At 42.6% G+C, this 16,562-nt stretch overlaps 1 protein-coding gene across 1 annotated transcript in view; it reads left to right on the forward strand.

Annotated features, from left to right (window-relative positions):
* elp4 (elongator acetyltransferase complex subunit 4) overlaps positions 1 to 12,212 on the forward strand; it is a 52,006-nt gene extending 39,794 nt beyond the window's left edge. Inside the window, exon 10 of the mRNA XM_030085871.1 lies at positions 11,425 to 12,212. Coding sequence (XP_029941731.1) covers positions 11,425 to 11,553 — 129 coding nt within the window. The 3' untranslated portion in view covers positions 11,554 to 12,212. The remainder of the gene's footprint in view (positions 1 to 11,424) is intronic.
* Positions 12,213 to 16,562: the final 4,350 nt, after the last annotated feature.

Genomic DNA, 16,562 nt, shown 5'->3' on the forward strand with positions numbered 1-16,562 from the left:
ACTGGGGCTGATACCTCAATGAGGCGTCTGCGGTTTGAAGTGGAGTGTGTGTGTGTGTGTGTGTGTGGTGTGTGTGTGTGTGTGTGTGTGCATGAGTGCATATCCGTGTGTGCATGTGCTTGTGGGTCTAGAGAGTGAACAAAACAGTGCTTGGTTGTTTGCCTGTCTCTGTCTTGAGTCCTTGTTTGTCTTGCAGCTCGTGTTTGTATAAGTGATTTTCCCTGTGTGTTTGTAAGTGCATGTATATCAGGCTGAGTGGGTGTTCAATGGAGCTCGAGGAGGACCTTTGGCTCTCGTAGCCCCCTGCCAACCTCTGACTGCCCCTCATGTCCTGCAGAGTTACCTAATGATTTCACTTACACCTCCCTTATCTGTCTGGCCCGTGTGGCAGGAACTGTCTGACGCTTCAGCCTTTACATGCCATTTGCTGCCTCATATCCTGTGAAATTCAATTGCACAGCTCCGACTGTAGCCAGAGTAGGGGGATCTCCCTCTCTCTCTCTCGCTCACACTCTTACTCTCTCCTTCCGTCTCTCCCCATTCGCTCGCTCCCCTCCTGACCACCGTTTCTTCCGATTTCGAAATACAAACATAAACCTCACTACCATCTGACATTTCTCCACATAACGCAGTAGCATTGATACGTTTTAGTCTTTCATTTCACCAGTGCCAGTGACCCACTTTGAGTGAGTGCTCGAAGTTTTCATTAGAAAAGCTTGGATGTTCGCGGGCGCCCACAGGTGTTCAGGAGATAATATTATGCATAGATTGTTTTGTTGTTATCAGGGTAATTGGTGTGGACCTGCCAGCCTTTGATAGACACACAATTACTGTATGTGATGCATAAGTGGACTCATTTTAGGGCAGGATTTTGAGTTGCTAATGGTGCATTATTCAGCTTTTGGTCTGTCCCCAAAAGTGCCGGGCCAAATCAAACACGCCGCTCCAGGGTAATTGAGGCCCACTCCGCACCCCCTGCAGTGAGCAAGGCAGAACTGTAATCCCCTGACAACTCTGACTTGGCCCCAATCTGGCAGGCCGCCCATTTCCCAGCAAAACGCCTAACTCTGCATCAGGAGAATGAAGAAGCTGATAGTCACATTTGGACCGCTTTCCAGTTTCTGTTATTCTTTTCAACTCAAACAGCGCTCTGTATCCATCTCCACACTTAGTCCATCTTTTTTTCTTCTCAACTTTGTAGATTATAATTGCAGACTAATTACATGGCTCAAACTTATACTCTTACTCATTAGTTTTCACAAGCTTTTGTGGTTTCTTGATCAAAGGTTTCTGACAAATAAAGCTAACCACCCTAACCACAGATAAGCTTTCACTTTAAAAAAAGAAAAAGCTATTTCCCTTTCAAGTGCCCTGAAACTCCACAATGAAATGAAAGCCTCAGCATGTGCATAGCATTTCGGCAAAGTTTTAGACTGATCCTTTCTGCTCAGTCTACCAGACACAGTTTTGTGAAAATGGAAATACATCTTCATTTTTTTAATGATTATGTGAAAGAAAAAAACACAAAAAAATACACTACTGCTACTGCATAACTTGATCTGATTTCCAGTGCTTTAGTGTCACACATTCAACAGGAAAGTTTATTTTTACAGCAACGTGACCAACACTCCAAAAAAAATCTTGATTTCAATCTACAGCTGTACATTAGTTTACCTGAAATGTGTTTTTCCTTTGCTTTTCTTTGGTATGATTTTAGTGCAGTTCTTGAAAAGTTTCTGCATTGGCCAGTATCATGATTTTTCATGCATATCCAAAGCAGTGAATTTAAATGCACTACACCTCCAACAGTGAATAGGTCTTTTGAAGACCAGATCCATAAAACGACGACGTCCTGTAAGCAAAAGAGTTTCGCATCGTTGTTTGACTTATTGAGCTTCACATTGTGCTGGTTTCAGTTTTGGTTTTTTGCTCTGTAAACAGCAAATTGGAATCCATTTAGACAACACTGCTATGAACTCCTGGCACCCAATGACAGAACTGCATGAGTCTTTTTTTACAAAGCAATACAGTGTGGCAAGTCCAATCATCCAATCATACGTGTTCAGCATTGCAGACCCCACCCCCAAAGTTTTGGAACACCAATCCAGCTGTGGAAATGTCCAGAGTTCTTCTGTTGGTTTCTTGAACTTGGGGGGAAGTTGCTGTTGTTGAAAAGTAGTTGAAGTATACCATTTGGGCCGTGTATCGAGGGTTTCAGAGGTGAGACATGGAGGTTTGTTTATTTGAACCCACTGACTGCAGGTTCCTCGTGTTGGCAGCCTGCTGCTCTTATCATGAATGGGATGAACTGGAATAATGAAGGACTGGGATTAATTTACAGAAATGCTCCAACAATTGGACCAGATAAAGTCAGTTAAATCTTCAAAGTAAATTCTAAACTAAACTTCTTGTTGCTTTATTACTATACATACGTTTTCTGTATTTCTGCATCCTCTTATAGGAGTCGTTTGCAGTCAGGGCATAACATGCATTTAGCACTGTCTCCCCGATTTTCTACTTTAGCTTGTGTTCTCCTCGGGCCCCAGCTCAATGTTTTAATAGCTTCAGTAATGCTTCACAATTAACACTCAGCCAGCGCTCCGGGTTAGGTAATGGCCGGGGTTTCGGGCTAAATGAGAAAACACAAAACAAGAATTCCCCCCTCACCCACGGTGCTTGGAGGACCTAGGGGTTATGGGGAAAATGGAAGGTGGTGAATTTTTTGACAGGGTAGCCGAGGTGATGTCTCATTCCCTCTGACATCTCGAACACCCTAAAGGTGGCTTTGCCAACAGTCTACCCAGGAAGCACCTCACCTAGCTGTGGCTAAATTTACACAACCACCTGCCCACAGGGAGGCTACTGGAGAGGAGAGCAGAGGTGGAGGTGGAGTGAGGATTGAGGGTAAGTGGAGAGGAGAGAGGAGGGGAGGGGGAGGAGATGTTGGGGCAGCTGAATTGTGTTTGTGTGCCAAACAATCCACTGCATAATGTATAATAAGTAGCTGTGCAGAAAGTAATTTGTGATTTAAATCCAGCATGTCATATTTGAGATTTTAATGCAAGATGTTTCGTTGCTCGCATGTTTCTTTCATGTTCTGGCGCTCTCTTTTATGCATTTTGTTTTAGTTTGCAATGCTAAAAGTTTGACTCAATGTGGATAAAAATTCCAAAGTGAGGTATTCCCGTCTTTGTATTATATTTTTTAACTACCACCTTCTCCGAGTATAAATCCACTAAGAGCACATCAGCCTCTCTTTCATCACTTCCCACTGTATAACTGCGAGACTCATTTCACAACGAAATGACAGACGCTGTCAGATGTTGAATTAATGCAAGGAATACATGAATAATATCCAAGCTCAGCTTGACATAAAATGCATTTCTCCTAATTCATAAAAACATCTCATTTGCTTCATGAATGATCAAATTGTCTTTTAACTGGAGCAATTTATTGCGTATTATATAACCGAGGACAATATTTGATCTAAAATATTTCAGAAAAGTAAGTGTGAGCAGTATAAATGAGGAGATTTTGATGTAGGATTTTAAAGCAGTGTGTTACCTTTAGACCGATGGCTGCTTGTGTGAGGGTAACTGTAGCAGCTGTTTACAATTGTCCCACATCAGCGTAGATATATCATTTGTATATTTTCTAATATTTTTGGCGGAATGTGATAAAATGTTGCCAGGAATAAGTGAAAAGGCCAAGACTCAACTTTTGACCATTTAAACTGTAATTGATGCTTTTTTTTTTTTTTAAATCAATTTACTGAAAGCCTGCATATATTGAAGCTCTCAAGACAGACAGTCCAATAGAATGGTAACAATTCTCGATGCTCCCTAGAGGCAGAGTTCAGGCTGTTTGCCTGTGGGCTGATGTGGAGTGAATGGCCTTAGGGGCTCTAGGCTGGTCTATGTGTGGCCCGGCTGGTCCAAGTCAGCAGTAATGACTGGCTTTGGCCAGCATGCCTGTTAATGTGAATGGGGTTACTCTGGGCAACACCTTTTCAGCTGGGTCCTATGAAGTTCCCAGTATGGTGGTCTTTGTCCACACAAGGGCTGTCCTCTCAGCAAAAAGGGCTTCTTTTTTGTGAGGACTATCAACCAGTGATGGATTACACCCACCCCCCTTTATTCATCCAGGCAGACTAACAGACACGGATGTGCAAAGCCATACACACGCACTCTCCCGCGTATGTATGATCACAAAGATATCAAAACTATCGCAAACATAATCAGCATATTAAGGGGTGTGAATATACATATCAATTTTTCATGTGTCACAGGCTGCTTTCGTCCTTCACTATGTCATGTGTGTAAATCACCTCTCGGATTATTATTTCTTTATTATCAACTTGTTCCACCGTAACCCCCACCCTCTCCGTCTCTTGCTCGCTCTCTCTCTCTCTCTCGCTCACTCGCTCTTGATTCTCCTCCCATTTTTTGCTGAATCTCAAGCTCATAATTGCATACTTCCTTCCTGAAGATTAGAAACAGGTAAAGCCGTAATCTTGCAGAGGTAATTCCCAGTTCGAGCAACTGACCAGTGATTGCAATGCGCAGCATAATCTTCGATTTTTCTCCTTTCCTGTAAAGGATGTTGTATCCTTGTTTTTTGCTGATTTGATTTGATGTGATTTTTTTTGGTGTTTTTTAACAAAAAGGAACCAAAACCGGAGTGCTGCGTCGGGCATGTCTGAAGCCATGCAGGATGGTCACAAGGCTGAAAGAGTTTGACAGACTTTCAGAGAAAATGTTAAAGTGACTGTGATATCCTAAATGAAAATGTCTCATCATATGATCGGGTCAGGAAGAAAATCCGTTTCTCACTCCTGTCTGGTCTTCAGCAAACACATGCAAGCATCCTATATGAGAATCCGTCCCCCACCCCACCCTAGCCCACAAAATCCAGCCCTCCCAGAGGGTCGGCCACTTACCCAGGCTGACACAGTAACCTCCAGACGACCTTGCGCTTTGCCAAATGTTATGCCTGCACACTGTGTGAACTCTTATCACAGCACAAATGACGGGGGAGGTATAGGACTTTGTGGTGGAGGAGTTTGGAAAACCCTAAATGTAGCAGGCTGCTTTGTGCCCTCATGTTGTAAATACCCCTGTGTGACACATGCATAGGGAAGTGGCAGCGTGACTCTGTCTGTTTTTTGACATGGTTGTGCGCACTTGTAGACTGAGTGCTACACAGAACAGTTCTTTAATTATACATGAGAAAATATCTTTGATAATGGTAAGGCTTTAAAAATGTTTTGTGGTCTCTGAAATACCACCAAAGAACCAGGCAGTGCAGCAGTGTTTTGTTTTTTTTTTTTGTCTCTCCTTAATATTACATTAAACATATAACATTAAAACAAATGAGTAACTATACTTGGAAATAAAACCAGATTCTTATTCTGATTAAATAAAAGTACAAATGTGAGTTTCTGCTGCTTTTTAGAATTTGAATCCACAGAATCTCAGTCGGCTTTAGAGATGATAGCAGGATGAACTTTTAGCCTTTTTCTTACTTTCACCTCATGCTCAAGATGGATGGCATTTGCCCTAGATTCATAGCAAGACAGTCGAAAAGAGTTACATTAGTGCTCCCAATTTAAGATTTGGTCCAAATGTTTAAAGTCAGTGAAAATGTCATGTTCTCACGACCAGATGCATATTTGTGTTTTGTTTTATTTTGTTTCTAAATACTCTGAAAGATTCCTACAAGTTGGTATTTTAGCTCAAAGTATACAGAAAAAAAAGTCCACTTGACCCCAAGACAATTGCACAGCTTCAACTCTTCAGTGTGCTTTAATTGTTTGCTTTTAGCGTGATTAAAAAAGATCTTTAGACTATTTCTCTGCAGTTGCTATAGCAGGGCATCTGTAGTGTGAGAAAGCGTACTCCTACCAGAAATCTCGATCTTGCTGTAACCTGAGGAGATGTATCAGAGTCACTGTTTGAGGGGTGAAATGTGTGTGTTTGAGGGGTGGAGGGCATAAGAGGTCCCCCAGATATGCTGTCATAACCCATGCAGCCGCACTCTTTGCTATGGGCCTATTGGTAGTGAAGGCAGCACTTAGATATGTTTGTACTCTACGCCCTCTATCCCTCTCCCTTTCTCCCCAGGCACCATGTCACTCCAGGGGCAAAACCAGCACTCCCTGGCTGTGCCCAAGTCCATAACACCAACTAACCCCCCTGTTTTTACTATCCACCACCACAAAGGTCAACGTGCCCTCACCCTACAACGCCCACGGCCCATACCAACACTGCCCTCCAAAGAGAAACAAAACTGAACTGAAAAGAGACAAAATGGCCCCATGCTGCTTCTCTTGTCAAAGCTTTTGACAGGCCCAAGCAGAGGACCCCAGAGGAGGGTTCAGTTGGAGATGGTGACGACGGAGATAACAAGTCAAGTTGTTGTGTTATGGTACAGTTGCACTTTGGCCCTTGTTTGTCCATTTGGTTATTCAGAGGCACCGCAGAGCGAACTGATTCCCATGCATGTCATGTTTAGCAACATGACAGAAACTATCAAATGCTGCTTTTTATCAGGCCGTGGAGCGTGAAGGGCAAGTGAGGAGCTCGCTTTTCAAGAGAGCAAGAATAAACATTCCATTAGGTATTAAAAACCTTGAAATATTGTCAGCTAATCAATTTCCTGTTTGGACACGCTCATCTTTTAATGAAATTCAGTCAGTTATTAGTCCCTTACCATTCTTTCACTGTTTGGGAATATAATTACTCTCAAAATGCTTACTCATCCTTCTGCCTGCCTGCTGCCTGCTCTGTCAGATGCAATAGGCCATGAAGCGGAAGAGATGAGGAGCCTGTGTCTGTATCTGTCTATCTGTCAGTCCGCCTGACTGTCTGTATGCCTGCCTCTCAGATTATCCTGGATCAGGCAGCAGGTGACATGTGAGCAGGTGACCATCACCCAATTACCAAAAAGAAACTCGAGACGAGCTCCTGTTTCGGTTTCCATGTTTATTTCTTTTCCTCCCTTGTTCTCATTTTGAACCTACTCTTTAAATTAAAACTATTAATTGACATTTGCAGTTTCAAGTAAAATGCAACAGAGCTGGAAGATGTAGATCTGGGAAATGAACCACCCTTAGAGCCATGTAAGAATTCCACTTAAATCAACTTTATATACTGATGAAAAGGCTACTTGAAAAGTGTCACAAATGCCCATAATAAAATATAAGTAATAATACATTTGATAAAATAACCAGAGAATATTTTTTTAAGTTCCGAAAAACAACCAAAGCTGAATTTGAAAGACTTCCCTAGTCAACAGGTTATTCATAGGGCAAGGCCAGCGATCGTGTTACACCCATTGTTACTGCGAAAGAAGAGGAAGGTGGCCCTTCTTCTCAGCTTTTGTTAGGTGCAGGTGGGCTTGAATTACCAAAGTGATGGGATTTATGCTGAGTTCTTTCTGCATTTTTCTTTCTGGCTGGGTAGCGGAAGTATTCTCTGAAATTGCCAGAGTAAATGTGATGATAGTTTGTTTCTCAAATAGAAAAAGCACATCACCTCATTGTGTGGGTTTTTGGCATGCTGAAGTCAATACGAGCTCCTATAGGCGCAGCAAATGATTTCCCACACAATGCGGTGTAACTTTAGAGGTGCGAGGGATTACGCCACTGGAAGCTGATTTAGCTTGGTTTAGTGTCTGAGCAGACCAGGAAGTCTGGGATATATCGACTAGTGTCAGCCGTGAAACTTTCTGCTGCCATTTTGACCCTTGGCTGGTTGTAGAAATGGGACTGGAAATGGAGGACGCTGACCCAGTGTCATGGGCAGATTTAAACATTAGTTTACAGTGGCTGCACTGTAGCCGCGTCACACAGGGAAATGAAACTGGCAAAAAGTATCAGCTTGACATGACCCCTGTCCGTAAATGCTTGACATTGCTATAGTGCAATCCCTGGAACTTCTTCATCCTCAGTAACAGCATGTAGTTCTCATTTTCCCCTCAGATTATGACTTCAGCTGAGTGACGCAATATTTAGATCCCGTAACTTCACTGACTCAGCAGTGCTTATCAAACGCTGACTAAATTACTACAATGATTGTGTTAAGCAGGTGTTTATGGTAAATATCGTGTCACTTCCATGAGCGTTTTCCATCATCAGCTAATCTGATTGAAGGAGCCAGACCAGTCGTCATGTGTTCCAACAAGGTGTTGGGTTTCCCATAGTCCTAAGCTGTACAGTGACACGGGCCTTTTGAAAGTGTGGCTAAAACTCTATGGAAGAAATGACTCGTTAAATTAGCACCTAATACTCCGGTCATTAGCAAGCCGTTACCAGCAGTGGAATGCCTTTGAAGGAGCTGCTTTGTGAGGGTGGGTATGTACGCCGCATGCCCCAGTTCTCAGCTCAACTCAACTCACAGTTGCATTGAGTTGCAGTGCACTTAAACGAAACACTCGAGACAGTGATTTGATTGCTTCTCTGACCCATAACGTCACATCTAGAAACAAAGTGTCGAGATTGTAAACCACCGAGCAGCATGAAACGCCATATTCCTTAAGAGGCGGGTCTTTGGGGTGCTTAGTAAGCTGAATGGAATTGTCCATTGTGGGGTGATATTAGTAACCCTCTTAGGCAAAGCTCGTCTGTGGGCCGGCCCCAAGGGCTCATTTCAAGTGCTTAGCGCTCGTTTGGAGCTTTGTCACCCCTCACCCTGTTGCCAGCATGGCCCCAGCCCCTCTGGCTGTGGAGCGGAGCTGAACCACAAACCTTTACCCCTGCCCGCCACCAGGGAGGGAACACTGACATCACACACACACACAGTTTCTAACATTGTGGCACACATCCATTTTCACATCACCCCCTCCACCATTGCACTGCAGCCAATGGTCTATTTTCCCGCCGTCCACTCCCATCTGAGACCCCCATCCCTCCACTTCCCCCTTCTTCTTCTTCTTTTTTTTTTTTTTTTTTTTTCCTCGCTCTCCACCCTCGTGAAGGTTGCCAGGCAGCAAAGAAAGACTTCACACACACATCCACCCCACTATGCCTCTGAGGGTTTTCCGGATGTCCTTGTTTACATCATGGAGTGTGCAGGTCGTAGGGAAGCGGACTCAGAGCTTCCCTGACTGTGTCTGTCCAAGTCCTGCGCTGAACTCCATTCATTTGGTGTCAATGCAAATGTTCATGCCGGCGCTGCAGGTGTCAGCGCCATGCTAACATCAGCGCTGTGCAGTTACGTTATAATTAGGTGTGAATTTCTAAAACAAGGGTGAACTTTTTCACATCTATTTTCTACAGTTGCCTTCATTCATTGAGAAGTAACAGGAAGTTTTTTTTTTTTAAGTGGAACAGAAAATAAAAGAAATGTCTCTGGTGGTGCTAACCAGTAGCGCTTCTAATATTGGCTGTCAGTGATGTGTGCAGTGGCTGCTGACTGTTACCAGGCTGTCTTTTCCCTGTGTGTGTCAAACCAATCGATTGGTTTTGTCTGCTCCTCCCTCCAACTTTGATGTTACTATTGATTGTTCTCATCTGCCCCTGAACTCAAAGGTTAGAGGAGCTGAGCTGCACTTCTGGATTGCTTTGACCTTCGCTCTGCACATGCTCAGCAGGTTCACAGAGCCCAGAGCCAAACAGACACGGTGTAGCCAGGCCCGTGGGTGCGTGACAGGCAGACAACGGTGTGATGTCTTTTTTTTTTTTTTTTTTTTTTTTTTTACTCACCCACTGAGGATGATGTATATGTGATTGATTTTTCTTCTACCCCTCTCTCTGCCATGTTTCCGCTGCAGTGCGCTAAGCAGGACTGAGTCCAGGCTTGATCAATGCATTGTTTTTCTTTTTCAATCACACTTGAGTGAGCTGAAGACACGAAAGGTTACACAGGTGAGGTTTGGCAAAGGTGGAAGCAGAGGCACCCGCAAGGCCAGTGTACAAGTTTGGATAGATGTTTGTGTGTCGGAAGCGGAGTCGGAGGGAGAGTTAAACAAAAGGGAAAGTTGACCAAACGTGTTCTGTGAGTGCATATTTGTATTTTCAGTATTAATTCTGTAGATATTTTTCACTATTGTCTGAGAAACATCCTAATTTTCTTTTTAATTTTCATTCATGCATCATGTTCCTCCTGTAAATGGAAGAATAGTTTCTTGAAACAAACTCAAGGTGTTGAACTAAAAACAAATAAAGACCACTTGAGCATGACGCACCCCTGATCTGTCTGCCACAGCAGCAGGAACGCAAGTCGTCATATCTGACGTGGACATCAGTGATTTAAAAACAGACTGAGGCGTTTCAATGCTTCTAAGAAAGCAGCTTTAAAGAAAGGGTGGAAGTGGTCTTCCCCAGAGGGGTGAAGAGCATTGCGTAGTCTTGAATTATCTCCCAATAATGATGCTGTTAAACCCTGTACCCAAACACCTACTCATTAGGGAGAAGATAAGTATCTGTGGGAGTGGAAAGTCTCTCCTGAAGCTAGATGTCTGGAGGGGGTGAGTATGGGGTGGGTAGGGAGGGGATTTTCATGGCGGGGCTGGGCCGGGACTGCAGGCTTTGGCCGGTGGGTTTCAGATGTCACGGCAGATTCTTTCATTGGCAAATTACAGGATTTACCTTCCCTTGTACCCAGAATGGCAGCATTCAGATTCAACTTCCTCGGTAGACACTCGAGCAACGTGCCACTCTACACCATTGTCGGTGGCACACTTGACTCCTGAGATACTTCACCTCCTCTCACGCTCTCATAAGCTCTTCAAGACCATTTCATGGAGGGCCATTGGCGGCCTTTCAAGCCGGTTCTGGAGAGGGCAAAGCAGCGTAGCCCCTCTTAAGCTTTCTAGTAGTTAGTATGTTGGTGTTGGGGGGGTTTACATAAGTGGCCCTCATTAACCTCTTAGAGCCTTTGTGCTTTGAGTTTGGCACAGGGCTGCCCCACAGATAAGCTTTACAGCAAAACAGCTAAAGGACTTGATTGACTCTGGTATTAGCCCGACATAATCATCTGTGTTACAGTGAAGCAGTCAACACAAGTACAAACAACACATGCCGGCTTTTTTTTTTTTTCTCTCAGTGTTTATCTGAACACACAATCTTCTTGTACCTCATAAATGTGTCATTTACTGTCCTATGCATTTACTCTCCAAAACGGTCTGCCCTCACAAACACACAGACACACATAAATTCCCTGTGAGGTGTAACAGACCTAAAGCTCTCTGAAGCATTTAGCAGCACGCTAGCAGGTTTCCTCCATGCTGCCAGTGCTGAGGGGAGTGCTGAAGCATCTAATGCAATTTCAGCCCAACATGGCTCTCTGTGAATGAGCATCACTGAAGTGTACCGTCTACTGTACGCTGATCCAGTGGTACTTGCTTTTTGCTCCATATGAGCGATTTAACATTCTGCCCCTCCTCCCCTCCCCTCCCCTTCCTCCCCTTTTCTGTTTTCTGCAGCGGCTGCATTTGCCTCCTGACTTGTCTGAGACCGTGAGTCGTGTGAGCAGGGGCGAACTGGCAGGAGCGACCGCGGCGGCCTCGGCCTGTGGCTCCGGCACTTCCGGCAACAAACACCTGGACTTCTAGAGCTCCCACACAGTCGCCACGGGCAACCAACACCTGGAACGCCACGGCGCTGTCCTCTTTACCGCGGCGACCAGGTTGTTCCCTCGCCCACGTCATGTCAACCGCGATAACCCTGCCAGTCATTACCACCTGCCAACTGGCCCAGCCAGGGGTGACGATCTAAACATCCACAGTACCCGTTCCCTTCACAGACATGTTTCATTATGAGTCTTAAGCCTTTTTTATATGAGCATACGCTTCACTCTTTACGTTTTCCCCGAGTTCAACAGCTGACAGCGGCTTATTTAACTTTAGTTTTTAGCTGTGGGGTTTCTTTTCCCCCCCAGTAAGTTGCTCTGAATTCCAAACCCTATGGTGTTGAAGAATATAGGAAGGCCTGTGAGTGGCAGGGCGTCTCGTGCTTCATCAAATTAAAATTCAGGAAGGAGAATTATTTAAGGTTTGATACACTGTGTGTTGTTCTCTGCCTCTGGGGATTTTGTTTACAAGTAAAGTGTAATCATGAAATATTTTTAGTCTTTACAGACTCCAGCTAGGCAAACATTAAATAATTTAACTCAGCTCTGGGCTTACTTCACAAAACAAGGCACTTGTGCTTTTCTTTGCCATTTACAGTCTAAAAATCCTACTTGATTTGTAGAATAATGAAATGTGCGTTTGTGAAATTGAATTAAAAAAAAGTGATAAATATGATGAATGCGGCACATGTTCTTCCTTCATAATTTGCTTTGCTGCACAACAAAAAAAAAAAGTGTGAGGAGAAGGCTGACTACCTGTGACTGTGTGAGCGTGTTATGAATGACTGATCTCTGGTCTGCCTGACTGGTTTCAGGTCGGAATAGGGATGCTTCCGTCTGGCCCTGAGACCGTGCCGGTGAGCGACATCTACCTCCAGTAAAGCAGAGCAGAGCAGGAATGTAGGCAGAGGGTAGGAGAGCTGGGTTTGGGTGCAGGCTTCACACCTCATCAGGCATGTTTGCTGGATGAGCTGCTTTGCCATGACAAGCCCAAAAGAACAAATTAGGTCAAATGGTGACATCGAGAAACTAAACAAAACAAAACAAAAAAAATAATAAAACATGAAAAATTAAATGTTTCATTTTTGTTTTCCTCAGTCTGCTCCTGATGCCAATTTGAATAATTTCCTCTGTAAAAACTGGCAGGATTGGTAACCGTCTGCAGCACATGCTCGGAGAGGCTAGTGTTACCTGACAGCTTCATACGTGGACCGAGCGCTCCTAATATCAGGTTTATGAGACAGACGGACGTATGCAGGTGAGTGAAAGCTTGTGTTGTCACGACAAAAACACTTTTCCCAGGTATTGTTTTTGAACAGCTGACATATTCAGGGTGCAGTCCTAAGGTACATTAAAACTCGAGCACAATTGTTTTGGCGTGTCTTTTTGTTGCCGTACTTCTGGCACGTCTCTTTGTTTACACTCTTCAGCCCTGCTAAGTCTTTAACCACATCGTGGGAGTTCACTCTGTGACCCGATCAGAGAAAAAAATACCTTTGTTTTGTAAAGCTGGCTTCTATTATATGCATCACAAATCGAAGGGTTGTCACATTTCCACACAAACTATAAGTTAATTTAGAAAATGAGTGCCCTCACTGTAGGTTCAAATCTTTCAGGTTTTAACAATGTGTGACAAATATCACAGTGCCACACTTTAATAATTGAGAAGTGATTAAAATATCAGAAATTCCAATTAATATAAACCTACAAATTCAGGTTTACAGATGTATTCAGGAATGGGGCAAAATTATCTCATTACACTCATTTCCATCTTCCCTTCAGAAAGAGTTCTCTCTATCTAAAACAATGTACTGCTTCATTTTTATCTTCTACCACAAATCCCTATACTTGTTTGAAACATTTTTTTTCTCAATTGTACTAAATGAAACAAGCTGCCATAACAAATGAAAGAAGCACAATGTGTTCGTAGCTTCGTTTCCAGGACCTACTTCTTGAAAGAACATGGCCCATAGTTTTTCGGGGGAGGGATGCTTGTGCAGTTGTGTCTCTGGCAGCTGCTGCTTATGTCCTATTGATTTTTAACTAAAGCCATAGCTGTTTTCCTACAGTGGTTAATTATGATGTTTTTCAAAGGAAATTTTGCATCAAAGATGAATCATTTGGGACAAAGTCCTTTTTTTAAAACCAACCGGCAAACCGTCATATATGATTTCATAATAAAGTCACGCAGTTCTTACATCTGCAGCACAGATTATGTAATAAAGGTCATCACACAACCTCAAATAAAAATGAAAAGTAAAGATTTCAGATAGCAATGATTGAAATCTGAAAAGAATTAACTTACAGATACTGGTTGTCATCTTTTGTAATGTGCTCTAAAAATCATAATTTGCAATTTCTCAAGGTCAGAAGTGCTGTTTAATTAAAATAAAATAAAGGATGCCAGAAAGTACAAGGCTCTCAGGAACTTTAAAAGCAACTTATGTTGCCTGACTGTGTTCTGAGTGAGAATTACATTTGAACCATTTTATCTCGAAGCTGTGTATTATTTAGACCTCCACTAATTGCAGCCTTTCTTGCATTTTGAATCGCTCCCTCATTCTCTCTCTGCAATTATTAATGTTCCTCCTCTGTCTCAGCGCAATCATCTCGTCTGTCTTCCCCTCCAGAAACAGTGTTCCTCCATTTGTGTGATAAACTGAATTAAATGAGTAGAGAAATTGCATTAGCTCCAGAGAGAGAAAAAAAAGGAAAGAAAAAATCCTCTTTAAGAAAAAAACTGATTAACCCCCAATCCTCAAACTTCTGATTGGACTCTTAAACACTGAGCGAGATGTGTAAATTCAATTTATTAATTTGGGATGATGTGTAATGCTGTTACATGCAGTGTGATGTTACCTGACCTCACTCTCTCCTGGATGGCTTTTTAGATGGTCTCTCACTCGGTCTACATACCCCTTCAAATCCACACACACACACACACACACACACACACACACACACACACACGCACGCACAAACCCCCCCTCCTGCTGAGGCAGCAAGTGAAGCAAAATAACTCACTCTGCCACACAATCGCTCCTCTGCCTCGCTCCAGGCACTGACTGCTTTATTCCATGACTTTTTTTTTTCCTCTTTTCTCTCTCCTCCTCCTCCTCATTGGTTCTGTATTTTTTTTTCCATACCATCGTAACTCTACTAAAACAAGAGCCATGGTGGTGAATTGCTTGACCTTTCCCTTTGTGTTTGTGGTGTTGTTCTGTGTGGCCTGTGTTCAGCCACATACATCAAGACAGGCCTGTTATATTGGACGCCTTTGTTTTGGGGGGGAATTAGAGGTGTCGTTATATGTATCACAGGCTTTGTTTTATTTTAGCTGAAACTTGTTAGCATTACAGGTATTTGTATTCTCTGCATTTTGTGTTGTTACCGCTTGCTCAGTGCACACTGACACAGCATTGACCAGGCAAGAAGGCTTTCTTTAAGACACAATTTTACTGTACAAAATGTTTTATAGTTTTCACAAAATACATTTAGAAAGCTCCATTTTAAATAAAATTAAATTGAAATATTTAAGAGACAGCGTGTCGACGTTTTATCTCAGAAGCAGACGTAAACCAAGTATGTGTCCATGTCCTACGTACACACTGAAATAAAAATGCAAAAACTCAAAAGAGCATGACAGATGATGCTAGAAAAACCCTCCCATGGTCTTCAATTATAAATAAGGACTGCGGGGTTCGACTGCAGTCTTCCGAACTCGAAGCCAATGTAATTGAACAGAACCGTGTTTACAAAATTTTGCAACACAAGACTAATATCTTAAAAAAAACATTGTGTACTAGATGAAATACAAAGGCTTTGGTCTGTTTTACAATCAACAATGATTAAATCTGATATGTACTTGTAAACAACTGCCAAACACTTAAGTTTAAAACTTTGTCAAGCAATGTTTAATCATAATTATAGGAATTAAATATTTCTAGTTGCACATTTTTTGACCATAGGACACTATAATACAACTATACCTAAGAGACAAATTGTACCTGACCCTAAAGAAATGTATTTCATGATGCATGGAACATTTATAGAATATTCTCAGGGATATTAAATGAAATCAACTTTTATTGAAGAAATCTTTCTGGAAGATTTCTAGGGAAGACAAGTACTTTACATTTTGACATAAACAAACTGGATTATATCGAAGACGCAGTCTACCATTTACAGACTACAGGTTCTCTTTCACACCTGTTTTCCACATTTAATGTTCTCTGCGGCAATCCGGAGTCAATCCAACCACCAAAGCAAGAGCTCCAAGTTGTGTAGCGCGTCGCACTGTCTTTGCACACTTGGAGCTGATGATAGTCATCCGTGTCTAATAAGTCTGCTCAAGCAGGCTCATGTCAGAGGAGCCCAGACCTCGGCCTCGGTGGGTGGATCGAGTTCGAGTATCCCCTGCTAAATATCCATTCTTAAGAAGTAGGACCAATAAATATTTTTTTTTTCTTTTTTAAGAGTCTTCCCTCCAGCTTTTTTTTTTTTTTTTTTTTTTTTGTCTTCAATGATATGCAACAGCGTCCAGTGACCATGCAAAGGCTGGTAGAAAGTCTCGATATAAGCAGATTAAAAAGATAGTCATGGCAGAATCTCTCAGGTTCTCCTCTCAAACAAACGCAAGACCAACATGGTTTTCTAGCAGTCCATCTATCAGTACTTGATCTTGGATTTTCATATTAACATACAAATGGCCATTTACAAACACACCAGAGAAAAAAGGAAACAATGACTGAAGTTGGAAATAGAAAAAAAAAAAAAAAAAACAGATAAGTTTTTGTTCCATAAAAATTTAACACCGGGCACTTTACAGAGGTCCATTTTTTTTCTGTCTTTCCGTCGTTGTTCTCTCTTCCAAGTCCTCGTTTGAACGTGCCTCGAGCTACATAACAGCACACTGTCCCACTGGAAAAACACAGCCCAGACGTCCCAGAGTGTGTCTCTTTTCTCTCTCTGTCTCTCTTTCTCTCTCTCTCT

Source organism: Salarias fasciatus, chromosome 1, assembly GCF_902148845.1.
Source record: "Salarias fasciatus chromosome 1, fSalaFa1.1, whole genome shotgun sequence".
Taxonomy (NCBI): Eukaryota; Metazoa; Chordata; class Actinopteri; order Blenniiformes; family Blenniidae; genus Salarias; species Salarias fasciatus.